This window comes from Mercenaria mercenaria, chromosome 13 (genome assembly GCF_021730395.1).
Source record: "Mercenaria mercenaria strain notata chromosome 13, MADL_Memer_1, whole genome shotgun sequence".
NCBI lineage: Eukaryota > Metazoa > Mollusca > Bivalvia > Venerida > Veneridae > Mercenaria > Mercenaria mercenaria.
This window is the reverse complement of record NC_069373.1, coordinates 37144378-37172307: the sequence shown is the minus strand read 5'-3', so window position 1 is coordinate 37172307 and position 27930 is coordinate 37144378. Positions and strand designations below refer to the sequence as shown.

General features: G+C 34.9%; 1 protein-coding gene and 1 long non-coding RNA gene across 2 annotated transcripts; both read right to left on the bottom strand.

The window, feature by feature from the left end:
* Positions 1–1504: 1504 nt before the first annotated feature.
* LOC123528792 (TBC1 domain family member 25-like) lies at positions 1505–27930 on the bottom strand. The gene is made up of 5 exons (XM_045308793.2): positions 27763–27930; positions 17478–17587; positions 15472–15617; positions 14351–14497; positions 1505–13174 (listed from the first exon to the last, which is right to left on the bottom strand). Exons 1-5 carry the CDS (start codon positions 27817–27819, stop codon positions 10692–10694), a joined length of 2943 nt encoding a protein of 980 aa, XP_045164728.2. The 5' UTR covers positions 27820–27930; the 3' UTR covers positions 1505–10691.
* On the bottom strand, positions 20146–22008 carry LOC123563119 (uncharacterized). Its single transcript, XR_008366748.1, has 3 exons — positions 21643–22008; positions 20883–21070; positions 20146–20618 (listed from the first exon to the last, which is right to left on the bottom strand). It is a non-coding gene; the product is annotated as an uncharacterized LOC123563119 (long non-coding RNA).

The following is a 27930-nucleotide window of genomic DNA, read 5'->3' as shown; positions in this document are numbered from 1 at the left end:
GCGCTCGACTATTCTCAGTGCTTAATAGTATAATATAAGCTATGAGTAAAACTTTAACATTACAATAAGCATATTCTAAGTCGAAATGGGGCCATAATTCAGTCAAAATGCTTGATAGAGTTTCCTCCTCCTTTTTACAGACTGGGGTCATGATGGTAAACAAGTATGTAAAATATGAAAGCAATATCTCAATGGACTTTGAAAATATTTGGGGTGGTACTCAAACTTTAACATTTATTCTAAGTCGAAAAGGGGCCATAATTCAGTCAAAATGCTTGAAAGAGTTGCCTCCTCCTTTTTACAGACTGGGGTCATGATGGTAAACAAGTACGCAAAATATGAAAGTAATATCTCAATGGACTTTGAAAATATTTGGGGTGGTATGCAAACTTTAACATTTATTCTAAGTCGAAAAGGGGCCATAATTCAGTCAAAATGCTTGATAGAGTTGCCTCCTCGTTTTTACAGACTGGGGTCATGATGGTAAACAAGTATGCAAAATATCAAAGCAATATCTCAATGGACTTTGAAAATATTTGGGGTGGTACTCAAACTTTAACATTTATCCTAAGTCGAAAAGGGGCCATAATTCTGTCAAAATGCTTGATAGAGTTGCCTCCTCCTTTTCACTGACTGGGGTCATGATGGTAAACAAGTATGCAAAATATGAAAGCAATATCTCAATGGACTTTGAAAATATTTGGGGTTATAGCAAACTTTAACATTTATTCTAAGTCGAAAAGGGGCCATAATTCAGTCAAAATGCTTGTTAGAGTTGCCTCCTCCTTTTTCAGACTGGGGTCATGATGGTAAACAAGTAGGCAAAATATCAAAGCAATATCTCAATGGACTTTGAAAATATTTGGGGTGGTAGGCAAACTTTAACATTTGTGCGCCGCTCACGCTCATGCCGACGCCGGGGCGAGTAGGATAGCTCCCCTATTCTTTGAATTGTCGAGCTAAAAATGATAAAGAATCTTACAATGTTGTAACAGTGGTGTTCATGCAAAGCAGTTGTTGAAGTGTTTTTTTTCTATTTCACGATCTAACAGCCCATAAAATGGACTAAGCACCTCCATTTGAAAATATTTGGGAGAGGACCGTATGATTATGCTACAGACCAAGTCTGATGAAGATCCATCAAGGGGTTCATAAAAAGGAGCTGTTCAAAGGTTTAATGTATTTTTAGCTCTAATGTACTCTAAAGGGAACGAAGTGTCCCCTTTTCATCATAATTGAGAGAGGACCTTACAATGATACTATAGACCAAGTTTGATGAAGATCCATTAGGCAGTCCATGAGAAAAGTTGTTAAAACATTTTTCTATTTTTAGTTTTAGTGGCCGCTAAAAGTGGCCAAGTGCCCCAATTTGAACTTGGGAGAGGACATTTCAATAAAGTTAACAACCAAATTTGATGAAGATCCATCAAGCAGTTTATGAAAAGACGTCTACAGAACTATCCAGGCTAGACAGTGGGACAAAAATAAGAACAGAAGCTTTTATGATTGCACATTTAATGATGCTAAATGAACCAATGCATCAAAATAACTGTAAAACATAATTTTCATTCAATAATAACAAAGATATTCCAAGTACGCTTTCAACAAAAGTAAGTATACTGGCATTCACACTGTATTGACAATATCACATTTACATTCATTCTACATTCACTAACGACTATATTGTCCTAAAAACAAAATACACTTTCAGGATATCATATACAAGAAAACAGGCAAGAAAACTATTACCACTGTTTTATATAGTGTATGTTGGCTGGTATTTCATATTGGTATGTTGTACAAGTATAGCAGCATTTCATTCTATATTTCAACAAGCATCTGGGGTGTCAAAATTGAGAGTAGTGCATTTTCAAAATAATGTAGCCATACATGTTCAAAATGTATCTGTAAGACCTAAATTTGAAGTTTTATGATTGTGTATCTAGGTATTCAAATTTTTTTGAAATCTAAAAATCAAATTTTTTTGAAATCTAAATAAAATTTGTTTTTTTCTAAAAATATACATAAATGAGTTGAAATATCAAGCTCTCTAATTTATCAAAGAATTTAAATTTTCTATTAGACTTTACACCTGCCATACTTAATGAGTTTCCTATTACAGCTTAGTTTAGGTTCTAGCATTTATCTTTATTGTTTAATAGCAAATAAAAAAAAAACTCAGTTACAAGGAACACATTTCTATGAATCAACATGAAATACCACTCATTTATAACAAACTTATTTCACGATCGAATGCCATTGGTAAAACATTAATAAATTCGTCAATATGCATGATTACATTATATTTATTTCATGTATATTTTGAACATAAATGCCTTTATCCCTAACATACATGTACAGCAATCTGTGAGGAAAATATGTTGTCACCCGTCATTGTAAATGTGTGATAGAGCAACTTACATATAATAACAAGTGATCGAGTATTGCAGTGGCAATACAGAAGTGGACGAGAAGAATGGCATTCCTACAATCCCCTCTGGTGTTCCATCGGTATGGGACTAAAAATGCAAGCATTTCATGTACGCAACACACTGTCTTATCAAGGGGAACATTTGTGTGCAGTATTAAGATAATCCAACCAATGCACATAAAAGTTAGTGAGTGGAAACAACTTTACTTGAACTTCAATAGTGAACTTGACCTTTGACCGACAACCATGGGCCATGTTCTCGATACATAGTCTAACCATGGGGAACATTTCTGAGTAGTAATAAAAAAATCCTTCAAGGCATTAAAGTTATGAAGCAGAAAGCTATTTTTATATTAACTTCAATAGTAACCTTGACATTTGACCACAAAACATGGGTCAGGTATGCGGCATACTGTCTTTTCACAAGGAACATATGCTTGTAGAGGTAAGAAAATCCTTAAATGCATATATAAAAGTTTTGGAGTGGAAACAATTTTTACTTGACCTTCAATAGTGACCTTGACCTATGGCCTACAAGCATATGTCATGTTTGTGCATAATCTATATTACTGCCTTCTATTCACATACCAGGTTTTATGAACCAAGCTTGAATACTTTCTGAGTAATTGCAAGATCAAGATTTGCTAATGGACAGACAGACAGACAGATGGATGGAGGGCATTTCTATAGTTCCCTTCGGTGTTTCACCGGTAGGGGACAAATTAGCATATATTTTTACTTTATACATTTGATTAAATGTGTTAAAACCACTGCAACATGAAAGTACAATATAATTTATGACAAGAGAGATAATCATCTGAATACAAATCCAAATTTATCAAAGCAGTTAGATCCCTTGATACTCTTTCACATAAAATTAATCAACAAGGTAAAAACTGGACTGGAATTAAATATCAAGCAGCAGGTAAAAACATCAAGAATGACTAAAGTCACTGTTTACCCAGTCCTATTTGCTATCAGTCAGGGGTTCCTTCACAGTTCATTTATAGCAAGCTAAGTTTGCTACATGAATATTGTGTACCTCAGATATAGAATACACTTTTTTGTGGTCCTGATTAGTTTCTTATAACTCTGTTTTTCTATTGTTTGTATGTAAAATATTGTTTGTTTCTTTTGGGTTTAAGTTATTTAACAGCGGGCAGTTAACCTAACCTGAGTTCCTGGATTCTGCACCAGTACATTACTTGTTCTCTGCAAGTAACTGCCAACTTCTCCATATGAATCAGAGGTGGAGGACAAATTTCAGACACAGTGTCTTTTATCAAATCTTCATGGAGAACATATGCCCCACCCATGTATGTTCTGGATATTAAAAGGAGGGTGAGGCTGATTAATTCTGAGAATTTAATCTAATCTTCCATTTCACTTACAACTAAATAACTAAATAAATAACCACTTCAATTTTAGTTTCCTAAACACTATTTAAAACTACGAGAATGCATGAGAAAAGTAAAATATATTGAGAGTTATATGTCTTCATTATCACAATTAAACTGAGATCACAAAATTAAATATGAAAAAGTATGAAAAACAAAAAATCTGATAACAGATTGTAATATGCAGAGTTTAATCTCTAATTATATATTTGTTTATATTGTCTTGTAGATAAGACTCCAGTTTAATTATAGTTAATACACTGACAAACCAACATATAAATTCAAAATTCATGAACACCAAGCAGCATTAACTTTAAAAGTAAACAATCTACAAAGCATGAATTCTAAGCAACATGTAAATGGCTCCTGTCTATCAAATCACGAAATAAATTCTATCAAATCTACTTTAAGCAGGCTTTTATAAATAAAAACTGGCCACTGTTTCAGAGACTTTCTTAAAGTTTACAAACATACATGTACCAACAACTAAAATCAGGATATTGCTTCAAAAATTTGCTAATGTGTTAGTGATCTTGTTCAAATGCACAAGTGCAAGAAAAATGATGATATTATAATAACAGTACTTCTATCAGTATCATGGCTTTTATCACTATGGCATTATGGCGAAAATTGTAAACAAACTTGTTTCAAAGCTGGAAAATCCTCTATACCTGTGTATAATACGCACTCACAATTAGGGGGTAGGGATGTGGGGTCCCAGCGGTCAAAAGACTGCACATTATACACAAGTATCTACTATCTATGGTAATATGCATGTTTTGCACATCCAATCACAACCACGTACTACAGGATAAAGACAGACTTCATGTATTTTCATTTAAAATATAATCATGTTGGAATTATAATCAGACTTGAATTTTAAACAAATTAATAGATAAAATACTGTACTCACATACAGCTGAAATGATGACATTTAAAAGTCAAATATTACACTGACACATTCATTGACATGATATAACTTGGAGGCAGTGGGTGGGGTAATGGGAAGGAAATGGGGAAAATATGAAAAAATACCAACACCAAGAAAACTACTTCAATCTTTCAACTATGGTCTAAAATACAAGTAAAACATTACCTTCATAACCAATTCTACAATTCATAACAGTATTAAATACTGAAAAATTAGAAAGTGAAATAATCACCTATGTCTTTGCTAAATTGAACACATTTTATTATCATATGCATGCATCTGAAACCTGCCACCTTCCAAGACTAAAAGTAGTACCTAATGACAATCATGTATAACATGAAATCACAAATAAAAATGGCAAAATTATTAACAAGAGAGCCGCAATCGCCCTTCATCACTCACTTGACTATTTGATTTTGACTATAAAAAAATATGTATGACATGGTAACAATTGTGTTTAGTATAATATACATATAATATATCCAGTGCTCTCATTTGAACAAATTTGAGAGAGCTTCTTACAAGGATGCTATAGACCAAGATTACTGAAGATCCACCAAGTGGTTCATGGGAAACAGTAATTCAACGATATTTTAATTTCAGCTCTAGTGGCCACTTAAAGGAGCTAACTGAACTTTTTGAATAAACTTATGAGAGGATCTTATCATGCTGTTACAGACACAGTTTGATGAAGATCCTCAAGCACTTCACAAGAATAAGTTCTTTAAAGGTATTTCTATTTTTAGCTCTAGCAGCCCCTAAAAAGGATCAAATGCTATCACTCGAATACTTTTGGAAGATGACCTTATAAAGATGTTTGAACTTTGTTCAGGACAAGCTATTTGTATAGGTGGATCGTATGTTGTCAACAGTTTAACTTAAACATCTGTGCAATCATTGATCAGAATTACACCAGATTTGGTCTATGGCATTCTGGCAAGGTCCTCTTTCAAATTTGTTCAAGAGGGGGCTTTTGACCTCTTATAGGGACTTCTAGAACTGAAAGTAGAAATACTTTTAAACAACCCTTCTCATGAACCATCAGAGATGAATCTTTATTAAACTTGGTCTGTACCATCTATATAAGGTTCTCTCTCATTTCTTTTTTCAAATGGGGGGCACTTGGCCCCTTTAAGGAGCTGCTAGAGCTAAAAATAGAAACACTTTTAAACAACCTCATCTCATGAACCACTGGATGGATCTTTATCAAAGTTTGTCTGTCGAATTGGAATACAGGCCCCTCAAAATTTTGTTAAAGCTGAAAATAGAACTAGAAGATGCATTTGTAGAAAAGCACATGTCTCCCCCAATGCATAGTCGTATAGGCAAGAAGACAATAGGGGACAGGAGCGAAAGTCAAAGAGACACTGATGGTTGACTGCAACAGGGATCATCTACTTGGCAGTGTCCAATCATCCCACTAAGTTTCAACATTCTGAGCCTAGTGGTTCTCAAGTTATGAATTGGAATCGGTTTTCCATGTTCAGGCCCCTGTGACCTTGACCTTTGATCAAGTGACCCCAAAATCAGTATGGGTCATCTACTCTGCATGTCCAATCATTCTATTAATCTTATGTTATTGATCTGAAATTGTTTTCCAGTTCAGGCCCCTGTGACCTTGACCTTTAAGAGAGTGATCCCAAAATCAATAGGGGTCATCTACTCCATAAGCCCTACAACCCTATGAAGTTTGAATGTTCTAGGTCAATTGGTTCTCCAGTTTTGATCGGAAATGAAGTGTGATGGACGGATGGAAGGACAGATGGACAGGGCAAAAACTGTCTCCCCCCAGTGTCATGAATTGTTTGATAGATCTTGATCAAACATGGTTTGTAGAATTATCATAAAACCCTCTCCCAGTTTAAATAGAATGATGGCACTTTGTCTGTTTTAGGAGCCACTAGAGCTAAAAATAGGAATACCTTTTAACAACTTCTTTTCAAGAACCTCATGATGGATCGTTATCAAACTTGTATCAGGTGAGGGAAGGATAGGAACTTAACCCTGTGGTATCCCAGTATAACTACTTATTTTACAAATATATTCTATGAATATTTGTGATAATTGCTGCATGTTTTTAGTTTGTTTTGAAATAGATACACCTATAATCTCTCTGCCTCAGCTAACAATAATATTCTATAACTGTTAATATGTCTATGATTTACCTTGAATGCAATAACAATACCTTAAGATTTTTTTCAGCACTGTCTAATTTTGGGCTATTCTACCAAAATGAGTAAAAAATCAAGATGGCTTGACTTTGTATTACGTAATATTTTCCAATTAATATACTGATTGAAAAAATTTATCAAGAATCCAATTTTACTTAACTATAATTTACTGTTATTTAAATCAATGGCTGAGGGCCAAACTACTGTAAGTGTATATAAATAAAGAACAAGACACAACAGTTTTGCGCTCAGTCCACAAAATGTAATTTTGCAGAATAAAGTTACACTGATGCTACTTTTAGTACACTGACAGTAGTGGAGATCAAGGGCAATTATTCGAAGGATCAAACAATTTATTACAACATTATATATATGATAAGCTCAGCAGATTGTCCAAGGTGATACTTGAAGGTATGGGTATAAACAGAGAATAACAGGTTACAGTCATCTGAGAAAGGATTTCTCAGACGAGGCTAGATGGTCCTGGAGGGAGTGAGGCTTGCCGAGCTCCTTCCGGACCATATCTAGCCTCGTCTGAGAAATCCCTTTCTTAAAAGACAGTAACCTGTTATTCTATTTATCATGCCATTATTAACAACTTCTACTTTTTTGTTAAATAGGAGCGCGAATTACTGAATATATGGTAGGATTTGTACATCACAATAAAGTAGGCGGGCTCTTACAATCTGATGTCCTTGGATTTTATCATAGGTTTACACAGTGTAAAATGTTCTCAGGTCACTGACCTGAGAAAGGCTGCTTTTCTCAGGCAGTTGTTATAGTAATGGCATGATAAAACAATCATCTACAAGCACTCTTAACAAGACCACAAACTGTTTTTGGAATGGTTCAGTGAAAAAAAATCATTACAACTCCTTTGCTAAATATAAAATTTAAGCATAAGTAACTTTAAAAACTTTTTAAATATTAACTTAAGAATCTTCATTTTCTTGCCCTCAATTTTTATATTCTACCACTAAACAAGCATTCATAGAATAAACATACCTATCAAAACAACAATTTACAACTGACAGAAAAATTTATGTTTCTGCTTTGTTGCATGTTTCTTACCTTCTCTAAAATCAAATAAATAACTCAGTTTTTAAAACAAGAGCTGTTGGAGGTCAGCAATGCTCAACTATTCAACAGCATTGTCACTAAAGAAATTTGAATGAAAGTTAGAAAAGGGGTATAATTTGGTAAATATGCAAAACAGAGTTATGGAACCTGTGCACTGCATGTCAGACAATTACAGTTAAAATGTGCTCTAAATATCAATTCATTCCCATAAGTGGGTACAGATCAGCTTACATACAAAATCTTAAACAAATATTGCCCAGTCAGAAAGGGGCATAATATGATACAAAAAAGCAAAGCTTTGTTATGGAACCTATGCACTGCAGGTCTCTTCACTACACTGAAGAAGTGTGTAAGTTCTAATCCTTTCCCACACATGATACTTAACCACACTGGGATACCGAATAATAGTGAGTGCAATAGCTCAAGCTATTTTTTATATAGTCAAGCTAAAAAAGCTAGGTATCAACTAACAATATTATCTAACTAAAACTATAATATGTACAACTATACATGGCATAGCAGAAAAAGGCCATACCTGTAACACAATGAAAGCCCATATTCTAATATCAACAATGAATAAGAATTATAAGGAATTTTCAATAATTTTACAATATTTGCAACTTGTGTTTTCTATTTTAAGCTGCAGCAGCCCATTTTGTGCATTTTAAACACAGAATGAAAACTGACTTTTCATGGAATGTTGCAAATGTTGCCTCCTTTTTTGCTATAACAATCTTCAAAAAAAAAAAAAGATACTTGCGTTTGAAAAACTATGAAAGAATAATCCCTCAAAATTTCTCTTTCTTGTCTGCTGCACATGATTTTCCTTTAATTTAAATGATTCATCTTTAATATGTATAGCATTGTGAAAAGCAAAACAAGCTGACTGCCACAAAAAATGTGAAAGTATATTACACTCACAACAAACATGGTGATACATGTGTATGCACTCAGATTTCTTAATTACATAACAATAATACACTGCTGCAACAGGGAGGAAAAATTCCGAATTATGCATTTCCGTAGAATTACTAGTAAAGTCCATCTCCTAAACAGTCATACACAGTTAACAAACAATATGAGTATCTGTGTTAGAACATGACTTCATAACTTGTTAAAAACATTTCCATTTTGTTTTCGTAATGAATGTTTGTAATGGCCCCAAAAATCAAAAATATCAGGTACATTGTTACAAACAAGAACACAACTGTGTGGAGTGATAGGCAATGTGCCCGTCAAGTTTTAGAATCACAGGTCAAAGCGTTCTGCGCTCATTGTGCGGAGACTTAACAGCAAACAGATGGATGGCCACATAATACAGTAGGACCTGCCTTAGCAGTCACTTAAACTAAGAGTCACCTGCCTTTAGCTGCTTGTTTTAAATTTAACTTGTGTTTAGCAGCCACCTCCTTTAGCAGCCAGATTGTGTCCCTCCCTTAATAGAGGTTTGACAGTACATCAAACTAAAGACTTAGCATGACAGTGACACTGACCTTTGACTAAGAAACCTCAAAATCAAGAGGGTTCCATGGTGACAGTTCTTTATGTACTAATGGTCACTGTCAACTTGACCTCTCACTGATCTCAAAATCATATTGAGGTCAATCAATGACCAGTGGCAACATGGTGCCTTCCATGCTTGTGGGTCAAGTAATTCTCAAAATATTAAAAGGAAACAGTTACTATGATCCTGACCTTAGGTGTCATCTGTTGTGTATGAGCACTATGCATGCTAAGTCTGAGGACTGTAGGTCAAGGCAAGTTATCGAATGTAAACACAATTGCTAACATACGGACAGACGGCTAGATGACCGCCACATAATACATACCTTTGGGCATCTTAAATTCAGAAAATCTTCAAAAATGTTGCCAAGTTAAACGTTAAATATCAAATAACCAACTGTGATATAGTTTAAAGCCAGTAAGTTGAGTTCATGAAATAATTTCTTTATTGTTCTACACCAAAACTGCATGATTTTATCTCATCTACACTTCTCTGCATTAAATTTATGTCTTATCACCTAACAAAAAATACTAAGAAGAAGTGAGTATACTGTGCTGAACTCTTTCGATATTTTTTTCCCGATGTCACATTTTAAACTGCCTAAGGAATTGCATTAACTTGAAAACCTATTGCAGTTTAACAATACAGGCCGTAAAAATTTATTATTGTATCAACTTCAATCAAGGGCTGAAAAATGCTTTTTAGATATTACTGTCATACTAACAAATACCAGGTGACTGAACTAGTGAAAAATGAACCCAGAATCCCCTTTGGGAATTATTTCCAAGCAACAGTAGTACAATGAGTACCTGCAAGTAAAATTAAAAAACCTACTACATTTGTATAAGCCTGTTGAATATCTTCCACTAACTAAAGAATTCATCCATAATTCTAATCAATACCATCAAAGGACCGCCCATCTTCCTCTAATTACTTCAAATTACCAGCAAAACAGTCACAACATACAACCAATTTGCTTGGTAGAAAATATCACATCAATTGGACCCTGTCTTCTTATTCAATTCAGTCTCAGAAAGACAATATTTCAACAGCAGTTCTGTCATATACTACTCTGTGTATGGGTTTTGCCTTGATTTTGTAAACATCTTTAAAAAAAAAAAAAAATTCTGAAGTGCCTAATACTCAATGAACTTATAACAATATTTTATCTCTGACATCATACATGGAAATCTTCTTCTTCTTCTTCATCTCCCTCAAGCAATTTCTGCTGCATTCTGATGTATTCTGTATACATTATCCTCGTCTGATGCAGAACCTTATTCACGTTATGTTTCCGCACCATTTTGTCGAAATACATCGCCAATTCATCATACTCCATTCCACTCTTCATGATTATATCTCGATGTTGAAGTAACACCGTCAGACAGAGAAACATCAGGAATGGATTCCCATACCCAAACTCATCCGGAGTAGGCAACTGCTTGAATTTAGCAAGCTTTCCTTCATCTGGATCAGTTGCTTCTACACAATCGCTGATTCCAATTGCATCCTTAGATTCATCAGTTCTTGCCGTTTCATCACTGTTAATGTTAAAATGATCCACACAAAAGGAAGGTGTATTATCCGAACATAGAGTTCCTATATCTTTCTTGGCTTTTGGAATGTCACAGACTGTTTCTTTGTATTTCTTATCAAAAAAGTCTCTCTGATCTTTTGTCAATACTTCAACAGGCTTTTCACTACCCTGGCTTGAACTCCTATTTTTGATTCCCAGCACATGTATAGAATTTGTTGATGACGTCAGTGAACCAGTTCCACTATCTGAATCACCAGGCTCTTTTGGAATAGAATTCAAACTTTTGATCATACGGTTCACTTCAAACAAAGTATGTTCATCTCCATTTCTTGGAGACAGTTTTAAATCTTGTACTGCTGTGTTAATACTTTTATTATTGTTTTCAGTTTTAGTATTTGCTTTATGAACCATAGTTTTTCCATTGCACTGCTGTGACTGTCCTGGGCGTCTCTTTGGAGATGAAAGAATTCTTTTCATTCCACTGAAAAAAGACCCTTTAATTTGGGGAATATTGTTCTTTTTCTTTTCTACTAATCTGTCAGTTTCATCTAGAGATAAATGAAACTGTGCCTGGTCTTCACTTTCATCTTCAGAATGAGGAACTCGACTGTGCCCAGTTACATCCACTTCCTGTTTCCCTACAGACTGATCGCAATTTGGGGTGTCAGAAAATATGTTTTCTAGAACAGTACCATTGTCAGTCAATGTTTTACTTTCACTTACAGATATAACCTCAGAATCATTTAACTCAGTTTTGTCCTCAACACTTGCTGTAATAAGACTTGGAAACCTCTCAATAGACTGAGAAGCAGACATGTACGAGGAACTATTACTACTTCCTGTGCTTGAATTGGCTACGCCTTCATCTGTTTCTGTGTTGCTATTTTCTTTCCCATTTTCTTCACTTGATTTTTTCATGTACCTTGAGTTCTGGTAACTGTTCTCAAGATCAGCTTTTTCTTGTGATGCAGAACCATTCTGCAGTGAAAGTGGCACAGTCTCTACAGGAGAAGAATCCTTGCTACTATTGCTTTCTGTAGATTCTGATCTGCCATTTTCAACACTTTTATTTCCAGACTTTTCCACAGAACCACATTTTTCCTCTTGAATATCAGTTAGACCATCATTAACAAAATTTCTGTAAGACGTACTTGTGGATTTTGGTGACTGAGATACTTTCGGGGACTTACTTTCAGCATTTTCTTTAACATGACATGTCATTCTACGTTTGGCAAGTAAATGCGAATACTGTGTTTTCAAGCCAAAAGAAGGGGAGTTTGGTGATACTGACATCATCAATGCCGGAGAATATTCAGTATCACAAAGTTCAAGCTGGCCTTCTGGAGGACATGGTGGGATTGTACTCCACATGACCTCCAGCATGTACAGTGCATCCTCAAATGGGAACTCCCTCTTCATTTCTAATAGTAGCCACCTATAACAGAAGAACAGATCTTCAGCCCCATGACTTTTCATATATGCATTGAATACTGGATCATAAAATTGCACAAGGGTAGATAAATGCTGCAACTTTGTGGTGATTGCCTCCCCGTCATACATGAAGTTGGAACGCAGTCTTTTCATAAGTCCACAAAAGCACAAGTATGCCTGTGCCTCCTCTTTCTGCACAACTAGTAATGGTGAAGCTATATCACTCATACCCTGACAATAAGAAACTTCAGGATGTGTCAAGGCATATGTGACTAACAAATTGTACAAAGCTACCAAATTTTTACTGTCATCACCTCCAGAGTAATATTTATGACCTCTATCTGTCCTTAACACATCTTTCTTCACTAAACTTGCTACATGCTTTGCTTCCTCAGACACTTGTCGTGTACTGAATAAATTTCTCCACTTGTCTCTAAGCTCAAAATATTCCTTCTCTTTCTTTTTCATATAATCAAATCTTTCTCTTCCAGACATATCTTTGGGGTAGATGTTAAGTAAATGTCGCCAAACTACTCTCCGTAGTGAAGGTTCAATCCCGCCTTGGTATATACTCAGCCTGAACTCTTCTGGTTTGACCATGTGACCATCGGAATCAAGGTAGTTACGGAACTCCATGTCTGTCATGGGAGATTTGATTGGTCGATACTGCTGTTCATCTTCAGACTTCATACCTGTCAAAGACAAAATATTACACACATTTCAATAACAAAGAAGCTACGTTTTGTTTCATTAAGCAAAATATTTCCAGTAAGTCTTTAATGCTTGCATGTCTTAATTTTTACCTGTGCCAAATTAAGGCCATAGACCTTTTTGCACAGCCTTAACATTGCTGAATACATGGCATTTATCCACCGTACAAGTTACTTATTAACCCAGCCAGGATAATACTTGCATTCACCCTGCCTATGAATTACTTATTCACCTGGCTATAGCAATACCTACATTTGTCCAGCCTGTTAGTTACTTATTATCCACCTAGCTATGACAATACTTGCATTCACCCAACCTATAAGTTACTTATTCACTTAGATATGGCAATACCTGCATTTGTCCAGCCTGTTAGTTACTTATTCACTTAGCTACGGCAATACCTGCATTTGTCGTGCCTGTAAGTTACTTATTCACCTAGTTTTGGCAATACCTGCATTTGTCCAGCCTATAAGTCACTTATTCACCTAGCTACAGCAATACCTGCATTTGTCAAGCCTGTAAGTCACTTATTCACCTAGCTTTTGCAATACCTGCATTTGTCCAGCCTGTAAGTCACTTATTCACCTAGCTTCAGCAATACCTGCATTTGTCCAGCCTGTAAATCACTTATTCACCTAGCTATGGCAATACCTGCATTTGTCCAGCCTGTAAGTCACTTAATCTTATTCACCTAGCTACGGCAATACCTGCATTTGTCCAGCCTTTAAGTCACTTATTCACCTAGCTACGGCAATACCTGCATTTGTCCAGCCTATAAGCCACTTATTCAACTAGCTATGGCAATACCTGCATTTGTCCAGCCTACAAGTTACTTATTAATCCAGTTGCAAGTGTTCATTACATTCATTCTTGATTTTACAGAGATGATTTTCATCTTTCATATAATTTGACCTTTGTTGACAAGATTACAGACAGTTTTATCGAAAGTATTTTCTTGTCATTTGTTATATGTCCAAAACAGTATCAAAAGGAGAAAGATTTCTTATCTAGCCCTGTTGTAAACATGATAGCATTTATCAATGTCATAAATAGGTAGTTGTAATGTGACCTATTTGATTATAAATTGAATTTTCTTCGCAAATATTACCAGGAAAACACCAAGTTTCATAAAAACTGATACAGCATGTTAAACATACCAATGACTCTTTGAACGTGTGAAACTGTTCGTTCTACTCTATTTGAAATGGTCCCAGTAATGTTCCCTAGGAATGTCCCCTTGTCCAGAAATGCCATACGATACTGGGGTATCTCCACAGGGGCGATAATATCCCAGTCTTCAAGTGCTGAAAAAGTTCAAGCTGATGTATAAACCCTGACTCTATAAATGCAGTATTTATATATAAATCATAAAATGAGCCGTGCCATGGGAAAACCAACATAGTGGCTTTGCGACCAGCATGGATCCAGACCAGCCTGCGCATCCGCGCAGTCTGGTCAGGATCCATGCTGTTCGCTAACAGTTTCCCAATTCCAATAGGCTTTAAAAGCGAACAGCATGGAGCCTGACCAGACTGCGCGGATGCGCAGGCTGGTCTGGATCCATGCTGGTCGCAAAGCCACTATGTTGGTTTTCCCATGGCACGGCTCAAATATCCTTAACTTCACCGAAGAACTCCATCTTTATGAACAAAGGGAAATAAATGAGCATTATAACAAGCTTCATCTTTTACAGAGTTATCCATACTGTTTAATATAAATTCATAGCCAATAAACAATAAGCGGAAATCTCGTTAGTAGATGTACATGTCCGGCAGCGAAACCAGGGGAATTCTAGTTTCGTGCTGGAAAACAACAAAATATTTCCAATAGACAAAGGGCATGTAGCAAGTGAATGTAATAACTATGATTTTTCTTTACAGCAGTATAGAACGATAATATACAGATAATTAACTGAAATTCTGCAACTGTTCTGGCTATCTAAGTATTTAAGACCAAAGGAAAAATGGACCGTTTAACTTTTATATGAAAAACATACCCACTGGACAATAATATTTAAATGTTTAGTGTGTATTATACTTGAGGTAGCATGTACATGTTGACGTAGCCCAGTCGGCATACATTTATTTTTTAGAGTGGGTCCAAACTCGATGCCAGATAGACAACTGAAACAAGCATAAATATCCTAACAAAACCTTCTACTCTACTGTAAGTCACACTTTGTTATTTTCTAAAGTAACACAAATGCTGAAATAAGTACATGTATGAAAACTCTTTTAAAGAATACAAAAGTGAAATTAGAAAAATACACAGTATTTACTTTCATCAAATGGCTTAAGTTCCACTTTAAGTTTAAGGCAAGGATCTGAGGCGTTTTGGAATGCAGCGTCCATATCCCAGTCTGACAGCATGCTGAGGTACACCTCCTGACCGCCATCTTGTGACAGGTAACTGATAGTGAAATCACTGAAATATTGAATAAAATATTGACATGTAAGTCTGACATATACAGCTGTGGGCATGAAATTTCATGGTTTGGGCAAAAACAGTTGTATCATAAAGGGAGTAATTTGATGAAGTAAAGTTTTTAAAGAATACAATAAATGGGAATTTTACTTGTTATTGATTGATAGGGATGTTGTGTGTTTTTCTTTGTGTTGTTTCTTTTGTGTGTCTTTTTTTTATTATTGATGTAAAACCGTAAGATCTTCACAAAAATTAGCAACCCACAATTAGTAATGAGTTTGTGTATCACTGATTACTTTCTTTTAGTATTTCTTTGCTTTCTATTTATAACATTTCTCTACTGTACGGACAACTATTCTAGCCTCTGGCAGACTTTTCATTATTTTTCATTTCTGGTGCACTACTTTATTAATTGAAAAATTTACTGTTTACAAAGATTTAAATCAACTTGAACTTGCCTAATCAATATAACAAGAATATGTCACAAGATAATACTGTTATCTGATGTATACTAGAACACTAAGAACACATAACAAACATCTTTTGATCAAGGGAACAAGAATTCAAACTACCAGCATAACCTAATGGCTTCTGATTTCCAGATGACGATCTCTGTTGTTGTTTTTTTTCTCCATATTAAACATAGCACTGACACTAGTTGTTATTTTTCCAACATTTTTGTGCTGGAGAAAGCTATATATATTACTTTGTTCAAATGTCAGCTGCTAAAATAGTTGGTTTGTCCGGTGGTCATTAGATCTAATCAGTACCTACAGCAACTTTAGGCATACAATATTCCAACTTTATAGGATTAATGCCTGCCAATTCTTCTGACACTAGTAACTTTGTGGGACCAGTTGGTCAAGGTCAAGGTCACAATGACCTCCAGACAGAAAATAGTTTCAGATTAAGAACTAGTCTAGAGAATGCTTGTGCTTGTTAAATTCAATACAATGACTGCCTGAGATCATTAGTAAATCAAAATTCATGGTCACATTGACATAGAGACTGTAATCCGAAAAATAACTGGAGAATAATACTTGGATCTAAATCCATCAAACTTCATCTCACAACTGTCTAAAGTCAGTAGATGACCCCTAGTCATTAGGTTTTGCCTTCTTGTTTTGTCATTAGACTAACCATGGTTAAAATGCATAGGAATCATTCCAAGAGTATGTTAGCCGCAGTGATCAAATATCCAAGCATCTAAACAATCAGATGAAACTATTTTTTTTATTTTAATATGCTCAATGTAATATTATGATAAAAGTTATGATGGATTTCATTCATCCGAGAAGTAATGACCGGGACTTCATGTGCCGATTTGATGTCATAATTATGTCACTGTTCTATGTGTTGTCTGTTGCAGAACTTGAAATACTTGATTTCTTCCTTTGTTTAATTGGCAGTGAGACAAATCAAACCATGTTAGAATGCAATTTTTAACTTAGTATTGTACAAGAGGCTGGTTTAAACCTGGGTTACATAACTGGTAGCATGACATCTGTGTTGCCAACATGCATAACTTACTTCAAATAATGCTAGGATTCTATCTTTATTCTCATTTATATACATACATAATATAAAGCATTATAACACATTCACAAATATCACATGTATATAACCGCTCAAATTTTGAGCTATATGAGATTAATATTTCAGTCAATAATACATGAATTCTGACCATTAAGAATATTGAACATATCATTAAATTTTAAATAAATGAATAACAATTACATCTATATTAAGTCTAACTATTTACAGACTTACAAGATAGATAAAATAATGCTGTGACTTCCAAGAATCACTAAATACCTATTATATCCTTACTCTGCTACAAACAATACTACAAATCCCTACCTTTTAATGTCAAAAGCTTTAGCCAGAAGGTTCTGTAACATCTCAAATGATGTTATTTGTGGATCTATGGAAAATTTCTTAGATTCAGGCTGCATCAACCCATCACATTTCTGAAAAAGTTTAGAGAGAAAACCAATTAATTAAATAAAGTTAATGGATTATGTACTATATTAGTCCACTGTTCTACAAAGGAATCATCAAAATAGGATTTTTGTTTTGTATTTTTTCTTAACTATCATTTTTTTTTACATTAAATTTAAACACCTTATTTTGCCCAAATCCCAATTTTGTGTTTTACAACAAATTTTCTTCCCTTTTTATCCCTGGCCCTATTCCCAAATCAGTGGAAAATAGTGGAAGGTTAAAGACACTAATTTTGATAAATATGAAAGAGCAGTTGGCATGAAATTTTTCAACATTTTCATTTCAATCAAGTTTTGTTTAGAATGTAAAGATAACATAATAAATGTTAGATATAGGAGAAATGGCAATTAGAATGTTGATTCTATCCATTGTTTCAAAAGCGTTGCAATGGTTTACTTCTTTCTACGCAATATATTTGGTAATTCATTGAAAATCTTGCAAAAATCATGTGTCAAAAAGTCTGTACTACTGGTCACTTTCGCAGCACTCACATTTTATGTATTTTTGAGTGCAATGAATTTTTGCCTAAGAAGTGCGATTAAGTTGCATTAATGACACTGGCCTTGATAATTTACATCAATCATCCACAATGTTGGGTGACAAAAAAATATCCAAAATATAATCCATATTTTCATGGCCTCATTTTGTACTTTTACGTTTAACAGTTATAAAGTGTACCGGTACTTAAATGTACTACAATTTAAATCATTGAACAATGTACCTTAGTGCTAATGACTATGTTGAGATAATAGTGTCAAGTCAGCAAGGTGAATGTCCAACTAGGCCATAGAGTAATTGGACCTTTTTCACTGACATTGAACTTGAGACAAACATGATAAAATTTTGTTTTTCATCCAAAGGTTTTCTCCTCGATCATGACTCATGTACAGCAAAAAAAAAAAAGTTTTTTTGTATACAAGGCTGCTGTTGATGACAGAACTTAGCCAGATACACAGCCAATTAAAAATAAAACTGACAAACCCTATCATGCTAATTTATGGAAAGTGCTAACATTGTGGAATTTGGCAACATGTAAACATGACCACTTGTTAATGCAAGCTATAGATGATGACACTTATGAACAGTTCATTTACCTATACATCATGTTAACCTGCTGTTCCAACTCATCAAATAACAATCAGACAATAGAGGGCATCATTTGGTTTTTGTTCTATTGTTTAACAATTATATTTAATCTTGTCTATTAAACAAACATCATATTTCTGTTTTATACAAATACAACTTGATCCTACATAATGTAAGTACATGTATATACATACATGTTCAATTGTAGGTAAGCATCATACTGTCATCACTAGGACTGGGACGATTACTCTGTTAATCGGATCCGATTTGATTACTAGGTGAAACTGGTTTCAATTTTGTATAACCGGTAATCGCTCTCAAACAATAAACATCATGAGTCGTACTTTCTTTTTATACATTTCTTTGACCAGTACATAGATCCAAGTTATATTTCCGCTAAAACCCATCTACTGAACACAATCAATAGTCTCGGATTTGCATGTCGTGATATATTTAAAATAAAATACACCAAAATATGACTTATCAGTTGTCACACAGCTTGTAAACAATAAAGTCGGTAAGTTTCTAATGAAGTCAGCTGCTGGAAGTACGGAAATACGGTCGTCAGGAAAGAAAAACAACATTTTCCACATGGCGCCCGATTAACCGGTTCGATTCGATTTCAAACAAGAGAATAACCGGTTTCAAAATTTTGAAATCGTCCCAGCCCTAGTCATCACTGATTTTGTTTCAAAATATACCATACTGGGCCTCTATCACATAATATTATATCTACAATACAAATGCACTTAAGCATCTACATATTAGGGGCTGAATGGAAAACAATCAAAATTCTTGAATTTTAAGAACAAATTATGGCAGGTAGCTAAAAAACCCAGTAAACTTGAAGTTGCATTAAAATTAAAAAAGGCTGAAACAGAATATGTCATATTTTTGAAATTTATAAAATGCTTTAATTTATACACATATTGGCATAATTAAGAAGAAAAACAAAGTAATTAATTGACTTGTTGCCTTTGTTTAACTACTAAAACATTTATTTTGTTTGCAAAGGTGCTGAAAAAAATGCAAAAAGTGCCAGTTTTATCATTACCAGTAGAAACTGAAACAAAACTGAAAGAATTTGGCTGTGCTTTACATCATACTCTTATACTGTGAAATCATTAATATTCGTGAGGGACTAATTTTCGTGGATTTTGTGGTTAAGTCAATCCATGAAATTTAATCCCAACAAACAAGCAAAATTTCCTTTCATTTTAAGTTCAAAAGTTGAAATCCACGAATTCATATCCCCACGAAATTGCCGTTTTGACTCAAACCAAGAAATTTCATGCCCACAAAATTAAATGATTTTACAGTATGCAAACATCAACAAGACATAATTATGAACTTTATGATTTGACGTTTTAAAAGCTTTATGACAGTCATGTTCACCTGGAGGCATGACCCTTTAAACATCAGGCCCTTCCCCAGAAATTTTTTAAGGCGCTGGGGTAAAGTTTGCGTGGCGGGATAAGGGGTGGGTGCGGGAGGGGTTTCCCCTCCCGTGTTCGATTTTTTTTAAAAAATCGAACCCAAATGGTGCTTTTTTAAGTATACCATATGCAAAAAAACACAACAACATGTATTTCATTACTTCTACATTTTTACATAATCATATAACCATCAATATATCATATACACTAAACAGATGTCCACTTCTTTTATATGTATTTTCAAACAACACATATGTCCTTCCACTTCTTTTGTACTAACACTAACAACACATAGGCATTTTTGTTTTCATATGTCTTTGGCTCTGTGCCATTCCTTTACTGCACCACTGAAATTAAAGTCATTCAATTTTTGTCCCTGCATGGACACCACGAGTAAGGCATTAAGCACTTTCATGCTCACCGGTGAATGGTGGGTGGTCTTTACACATTCAACTGCTGAAACCTCTCTCACAATCTGAAAGTACAAAAAAAAAGTATTTGTTATTTTCCCAGAGCAAGGATAACCAAGAATGGATTTATATTGTAAAAGTTCCTAAGATTTGACATTTATCTTGTGTTCTTCTGCACAATGAATTGCAACAGTATTTCTGTTAAATATTTGTGAATGTTAACAACACCATTGCAGCTTTTTTACACACAGAAGCAGGTTCTGTATTTCAAGTTTAACTACTGTATTTTACTGCAAGCAGCAAGTTTCAGAAAGAACATGTATACACACCAGCTGTGGAGGTTGGTAGAAGCAGTCCCATTGTAGCGACTTTGCTCAGGTTTGGGTGAGACTCGGACAGATTACCAACAATCCACTCCATGGTGCACAAAGTGTTCATCTGTGGTAAGGGTGGCTTTCGCCTGTGCCCATTCAATAACCGCCCGGTCTTCTTCAAGGGAGAAGAGTGATGAAAGAGCCTGAAATGAAACATAAGTTACAATGACATGTTTCAATGACTTGACAAAATGAATCATAACTTTTTTGTAGTTGATAAGTTTCTTGTTTTTTTTTTCTTCTAAAATTCTTTGGACCATACATGATGCTGTAAATATAGTCAGTAAATAATTTAATCAATGTTTATTTAGCATAAAAATATTGACTAGAAGAGAATTCATTCATCCCTTTTATCGACTAGCCCGGTTCTTTACGTGAGAAAGTAGGCAGTTGCTTATTTGGAACTGGTCTTTCCCAGGAACGATGGTTTGGTAACCTGCTCTAAATTTTGTTATTCCACTGAAACTTGTATCATTTGGTCTTTGCATGTTTACTTTGAGAGATACAAAAGCAAAGTGAAACAAAAAATATCATAGTAGATAAATTTAATATTTAGAAATTAATAGCATCTTAAAAAATTGTAATTAAACATCCTCGAAAAAGTTTGCTTCAGTTCATCCGGAACAATGATTTCAAACTTCAGTCAAAGAATCACTGGTCATTTTAATACAGTTGCCTTTCTCTGCTAATTATTACTCGATAACAATTAACTTACCCATGCATTCCGTCACCAACTGTTATCCCATTTCGTTGCAGAGACTAATTATAATCTTTAACTAATTATAATCCAATCACACCTGCTCCAATTAACCGCAAACTTGTGAAAACACAGACTTTCATCAACACGTGTCGTCTTTAAACCCTTATCAGTACACGGTAAACAGCAGCTAGCTACACTGTGTATTCATAAACTTCCCCGATCGATATTTACCTGAGGTATCTCACAGGGATGAAATCGCTTACTGATTTAAGACGCTGCGCTAATAATTGAGGCACCGCGCGGGATAATTAAGCGCTGCGGGAAGCTGTATTTCGTGTTTTAAGCGCCGCGGTAGCGCGGCGCCTTATGCGGCTGGGGAAGGGCCTGAACATCATGATTGTTATACAATCAACAGTCATGCCTCCTATGTATGAATGTCACCAGTACATTTCAATTAATGATTTTATAGGCCAAAGATAACATTAATTTTACTATTGAACTCGAATGATAAAAGATTTCCACTTGCAGTTTACTTTATTAATGTAAATACATGTATATATTATATACCTAACAACTTTTCTAACTCAATACTAGTTCTTTTTGTTGTTTTTTATCTCTGTACTGACATAATAAAAATTATGTCTAAAACTAATAAACTAAATTTTCTTATGAATAATCATCAGAACAAAGTAATAAAAAAAATTTTATGACAGCATATATGTTAAGAGTTTGCTTTATGATATGTAAATAGGAAAATAATATGCTTTTATCCATTTATCCATTTGTTTTACTTATATATAACAGCTGTACGTTTGATGTCATTCATATTTTGCTTTTCACTATTGTTCCACTTTTTAGCTTGTTTTCCATCATTTTGGGAATGCCACTAACACCGGTGGAATTGGGAAAATGCTCGCCGAAATTGTCTTAATTGGGAAAAATTGAAAATTACCATAATCTATATAGGTGCTTTTTTGTGTGTAATATTTCCAAGTGTAGGGTTGCATTTTAATAACTGTTCCACAGTAATTTGCATATTACATGTGTTGTTTTCAGAACCAAAATAAACAGATTAAGTCGCAAAAATATTGTATGGTAAAACAGCAAGAACATCGAAAGTTAACATTCATTTGGGAATTTAAAGTTCAGAATTGGGGAAAAAACATACTTTTGCTTTGGGACTGCCTCCTTTTACAGAGGAAAAAAGCCCTGTGTTCACAGCTTAAGTGCAATTCATTACTAAGGTGACTTATAGGTCCAACAGAGCAGATGTCTTTTGGTGTATTTATATTTTGCATTTGGATGTTATGTACATGTGTATATACATGACACTAATAAACAATTTACTTACTTACTTACTTAATTACTTATGCCAATGAAAATCAAACATACTATTCAATGATCATTTCTTTATATATAAAACAGAATAACAACAACAGCAATCAGCCATAAATACATTGAGCCATGACAGTTACATAATTTGTGCATCTAGTCACTGGCAGCTATGTATAGGATAGTTCCAAACCTGTTCGTCTTAGTGAAACAGGTTAGAACAAATCAAACTAGAGATGCTTTTGAGAAAAGTGCATGTCTCCCACAACTGCCCCTATGAAAAAATTTCAAAATGTCTAGTGTCTCTAGATGGCTTAGATGATCTGGACCAGTGGATCCAATCAGTAATTCAAGGGCCATAAATCAAAAAAGCCTGGGCCGATTTGGCTAGTTATCGAACTTGGCTAAGGTCTTATGGCCAAACACATTTTGTTCAAGTTTGGTGAAGTTCGGATGAGAAATGTTCGACTTAGAGAGCGGACAAGAGTAAAAATGCAGATTTTTCAGTAATTCAAGGGCTGTAACTCCAAAATGCCTGGACCGATTTGGCTAGTTATCGAACTTGGCCGAGGCCTCATGGTCAAACACATTTTGTTCAAGTCTGGTGAAGATCGGATGAGAAATGTTTGACTTTAGAGTGCGGACAAGAGTAAAAAGGCAGATTTTTCAATAATTCAAGGGCCATAACTCCAAAATGCCTGGACCGATTTGGCTAGTTATCGAATCTGGCCGAGGTCTCATGGTCAAACACATTTTGTTCAAGTTTGGTGAAAATTGGATGAGAAATGTTCGACTTAGAGTGCGGACAAGCTTTGTGACAGACACACACACACTGGAGTAAATCAATATGTCTCCCACACCACTGTGAGTTGATTTGTCTGACTTAGACCATGGTAAACATGGGCAAACATTATCTGAATTAGATGCGTGTCCCTAGAACACTAGTGCCCACACTTCTTGACACTGTACATGGTCTCATGACCCTAGGTAAAATATTCCTTAAGATATATCCAACACAAACTTTTAAACACTATGTGCATATTTCATTAAATCAAGGACAACAACTCTGGCCTGGCTGAGTGAAATCTCAAGTAGAATACCAGGTGCCCAACTTCAAATGCTATATAACAATACTTGTATTTTTATGCCTCTAAGTCAAGTACACCTTACTGCATATTTCTGACTAAGTCTAGGCCCATAACTCTGGTCATGCATAGTGAAATTTAAGACGAGCTGTCACTATTTCGATGCTGGATAGTGAAACTGGGCACATCTGAGGAAGCTGGAGCTGTCACTGGAGTGTTTAATTACTTCAGTATGGATGAAGATATTGAACAATAGCTAACATGTAAGTCTGTGTCAAATGTATGATAGAGAAGTGTATCAAAACATCATAAAAGGGACATCATTCATGGAAAATTTCTGCAAAAGTAATGCACCATGACATTGTGTCATATAAAACATGTTGTTTAAGCGTGGGCCACTCTGGATCATTCCGACAGCGCACCCTCTTTCATCTAACGTCACCCGGCGCATATTTGTGGAAACAGCAAACTTTTATGTTATTCTCTGTGGACTGATCACACAGATTTCATATACACATATTTTTGACTGTGTAGTGGGACCAGTAGATATTTAAACATGAAAAGCATGTAATGCACATGCACGATGGAAATCAATGAAGGAGGGGTATTTGTCTAAAATAATATTGGTTATCTGTAGGACAATACGTAGGTACTTAGCAGACGACATATACATATTACCGGCTATAGCAAGAAAAATATTCATATTTCAAAAGTATGGAGATAGATCTTTTGCTGAGTGTATGTTTTTTAACGAAAGAAGTACAAACAAAGAAATCAAGATAAAAATGGTTAGTAAGCAGATCCCAATGGAGAAATAAATGTCGGGAGTAATGGGGGTAGTAAGTCTACATTGTGTTTTAGATCTATACCCGGCAACCAAACTTTCGAAACAATTTTTTTCTGAAACCATGATTACCGGACATCTTCTAATTTAGTTATTAAGTACCGAGTGACCACCCAGGGCGTTTGGTTGACCTGAGGTTTCGGGTTTTGACCCATGAAAATTGAGAAAAAACTCTTTTGACCTGCATAAAAAATGCCCCTTGCGTCCGCTTTACCCGCGGGAATTTTCTCTGATGCGTCTGGATTTCTAAAGTTCTGCCCCTTGTCAATCAAAATCTTGGTGATTTTCAATACTGTGCACCGCAACAAGCAGAAGTATGGTAGTAGGCAGAGCATCGTATATTAATTAGCTACTGACAGATGTCAGTCACACCACATGCCAATTGACCCATAATTAAGTACAGAGTCTGACACTGTGTTTCGTTAAGAAATTCGGAAGTTATCGCATTTTTACGAATTTTTCGGGCTCTCTGATCTCCGATTTCGGTCAACTTTAATCATTACTCTTTTATCATCGCTTCCTCTGTTCCTGCAATCACATTAACTGCAAACAATTAGCAGTTAATTCAGCGGCGTCAACAAGTGATCATCTTTTGTTGTCATGGACATGCCCCCCCAGTGCTCCAGCTAGGATTAAAAAAGGGCAGGGTGCTGGCACTGAAAAGGGCACTTCTGGGGTGGTGGTCGGTCTGGGACCGTGCTCCCCCGGGGAAAAATATAATTGGTCCATGCATACAGTTCATTTTAACATACTTTAGGCATGGAATTTGGCATAATTTAGACATGTTTTTTGGCACACTTTAGGTATGGTCTTTTAATAGACTATGTCTGTCATCTCTAATGTACCTATTTATTAACTAAAAATTCTGCTGTTTGTATTTTACTTGGCATTGATTTTCAACTTGTAACATTTCTTTGTAATTGCATACTGAATAAAAATATCTATGTGTTTAGGCCTATTTTGTTACAATTTCAGAACACATCTTCTCCATGTAGGCTACTTGATATTTATAAATTTATACTGCAACATATTATATACAGAAAATAAAGTTTAAACTTCCACTTAAATAAATGAAATCAGGCAAAGTTTTTAACTTACAACAGTCTAAAAGCAAGTTTAGCACTTGTAATAGACATATTCCGGGTATCCAAAATTTTATATCCGGATATGGTTACACTTTTTTCTAAAAGTCGTCGAATGTCCAGTTTAAACAATATTTTTGAAAAATTATTATGATGCAGAGACTGTTTAACAGCATTTTACAGTATCTGACATTAAAGTGTACGCTGTCATTACATCTTAGTAAACTAATTTCAAAGAAATATTCATGAAAAATCGGCAATTTCACAAAACAGACGACAACCTACTTTCGATTTCAAAAACTTGTAAAAAGATAAAATCAAAATATTTTCCTATTTAAATTTGATTGTGATCAATTTTTATTAATTAGATTTAAATGTCTGTTGTCTGGACTTAAGTTTCAGATATGTATAAAGGGGTATTTTCGACTATATTACCGAAAACGAAAGTACACTTTGACAGGTGGCGCGAAATGATAATGATTTCAGACTGGTTTGCAAACTGTTTTAACACTAAGGTTCAGTGATTTTAATGCTAGTTTAATTGCTAGTGGAGCAGTCTAAAATATCATGGTCTGCCTCGGGCACGATTACAGCAGGTAATTGTTAATTATGTCAATGCCCCCCGGCGTGTATCACTCGATAAAAAGGGGGCAATAAAGCAGTGTATTATAATCACTGAGGCAAAAAAGGGAAGTTTGGCTTAAAAAAGAAATGAATGGTTGTAAAAACGGGCAGGGTGCCTGGCGGGGCAACAGGGCGGAACGAATTTCGGAACGGGCGATGCGCCCTGCTGTAAATAGCTAGCTGGAGCACTGCCCCCGGTGACATTCTGTGTATAGCGTATTCTGTTTACAGACTTAACATAACCAAGACTTATAATCTCGGCGCATTTTATTGCCAATTATGTTTTTCTTTCATCCAATTTTAGGGTGACTGGAACTTTGCTTTTCTGGGCGGGAAGGGCAAAGTGAAATATTTTAAGACAAAGTTATCGCTCAACTTCGTCCAATACACAGTCCCTGCATAGATATAGTGAAAATGCATCAAAATTAACTTAAAATTTCTAAGTAAAAAGGGGGCATAATTCATGAAAAATTGGTGCCACAGTTATGGACCTTCTGTCATATGATGTGGGTGATGATATGGAACAATTATTTTAAGTTTGAATCAAATCATTTCAGTAACAACTGAGATAGAGTGAAAGTGCACAAAACTTTAACCGGAAATTCTAAGTATTAAAAAAGGGGAATAATTCATAAAATATTGGTGCAAGAGTTATAGCCCTTGTGCCAGATGATGTGGGTGATGACAAGGAATAAATATTTTAAGTTTGAATCAAATCCATCAAGTAATTAAAGAGATAAAGAGAAAAAAAGAGAAAGTGCATCAAAATATTAAACTCATCAGTATCACAAGACAGTCTGCGATTATGAAACCTATAATCATAATGCTGAATAACTTATGTACACTGAATAAAAAAAAAATAACATGAAAAGTAAACAAGAAAAAAACTAAATTACAGTATAATAATTAACTGATTAAGGTATGCAGGTATATGTTCATATGTTTACAGCACATTCTTTCGATTTATTTGTTCTGCAACTACTTAAATTAATTAAACTAATAAAAATTGGTAACAAGGCAGTAACAGTGAAAGAGATAAAAGACAATATATATTTATTTCCAAACAAGGTAACCTTTGAAGAATGTAAATGATCCTACTTCTAATATATATATTATAAATCTATAAATGGTCCACGACGTGTCCGGGTAATACAACACTTTTACTTACTTTTACGTGCACTCTGATCACTTCGCGATTATTATCAATTCCGTAGAATCCTGACATCTTTGCTAATTAGGTATTACTAACATAAATAACTCAGGAACTTATTCTCTGAGAAAGCTGAAAACACATTTTATTCAAGAAAAATATAGACGTCATTTAATCGATGCAACC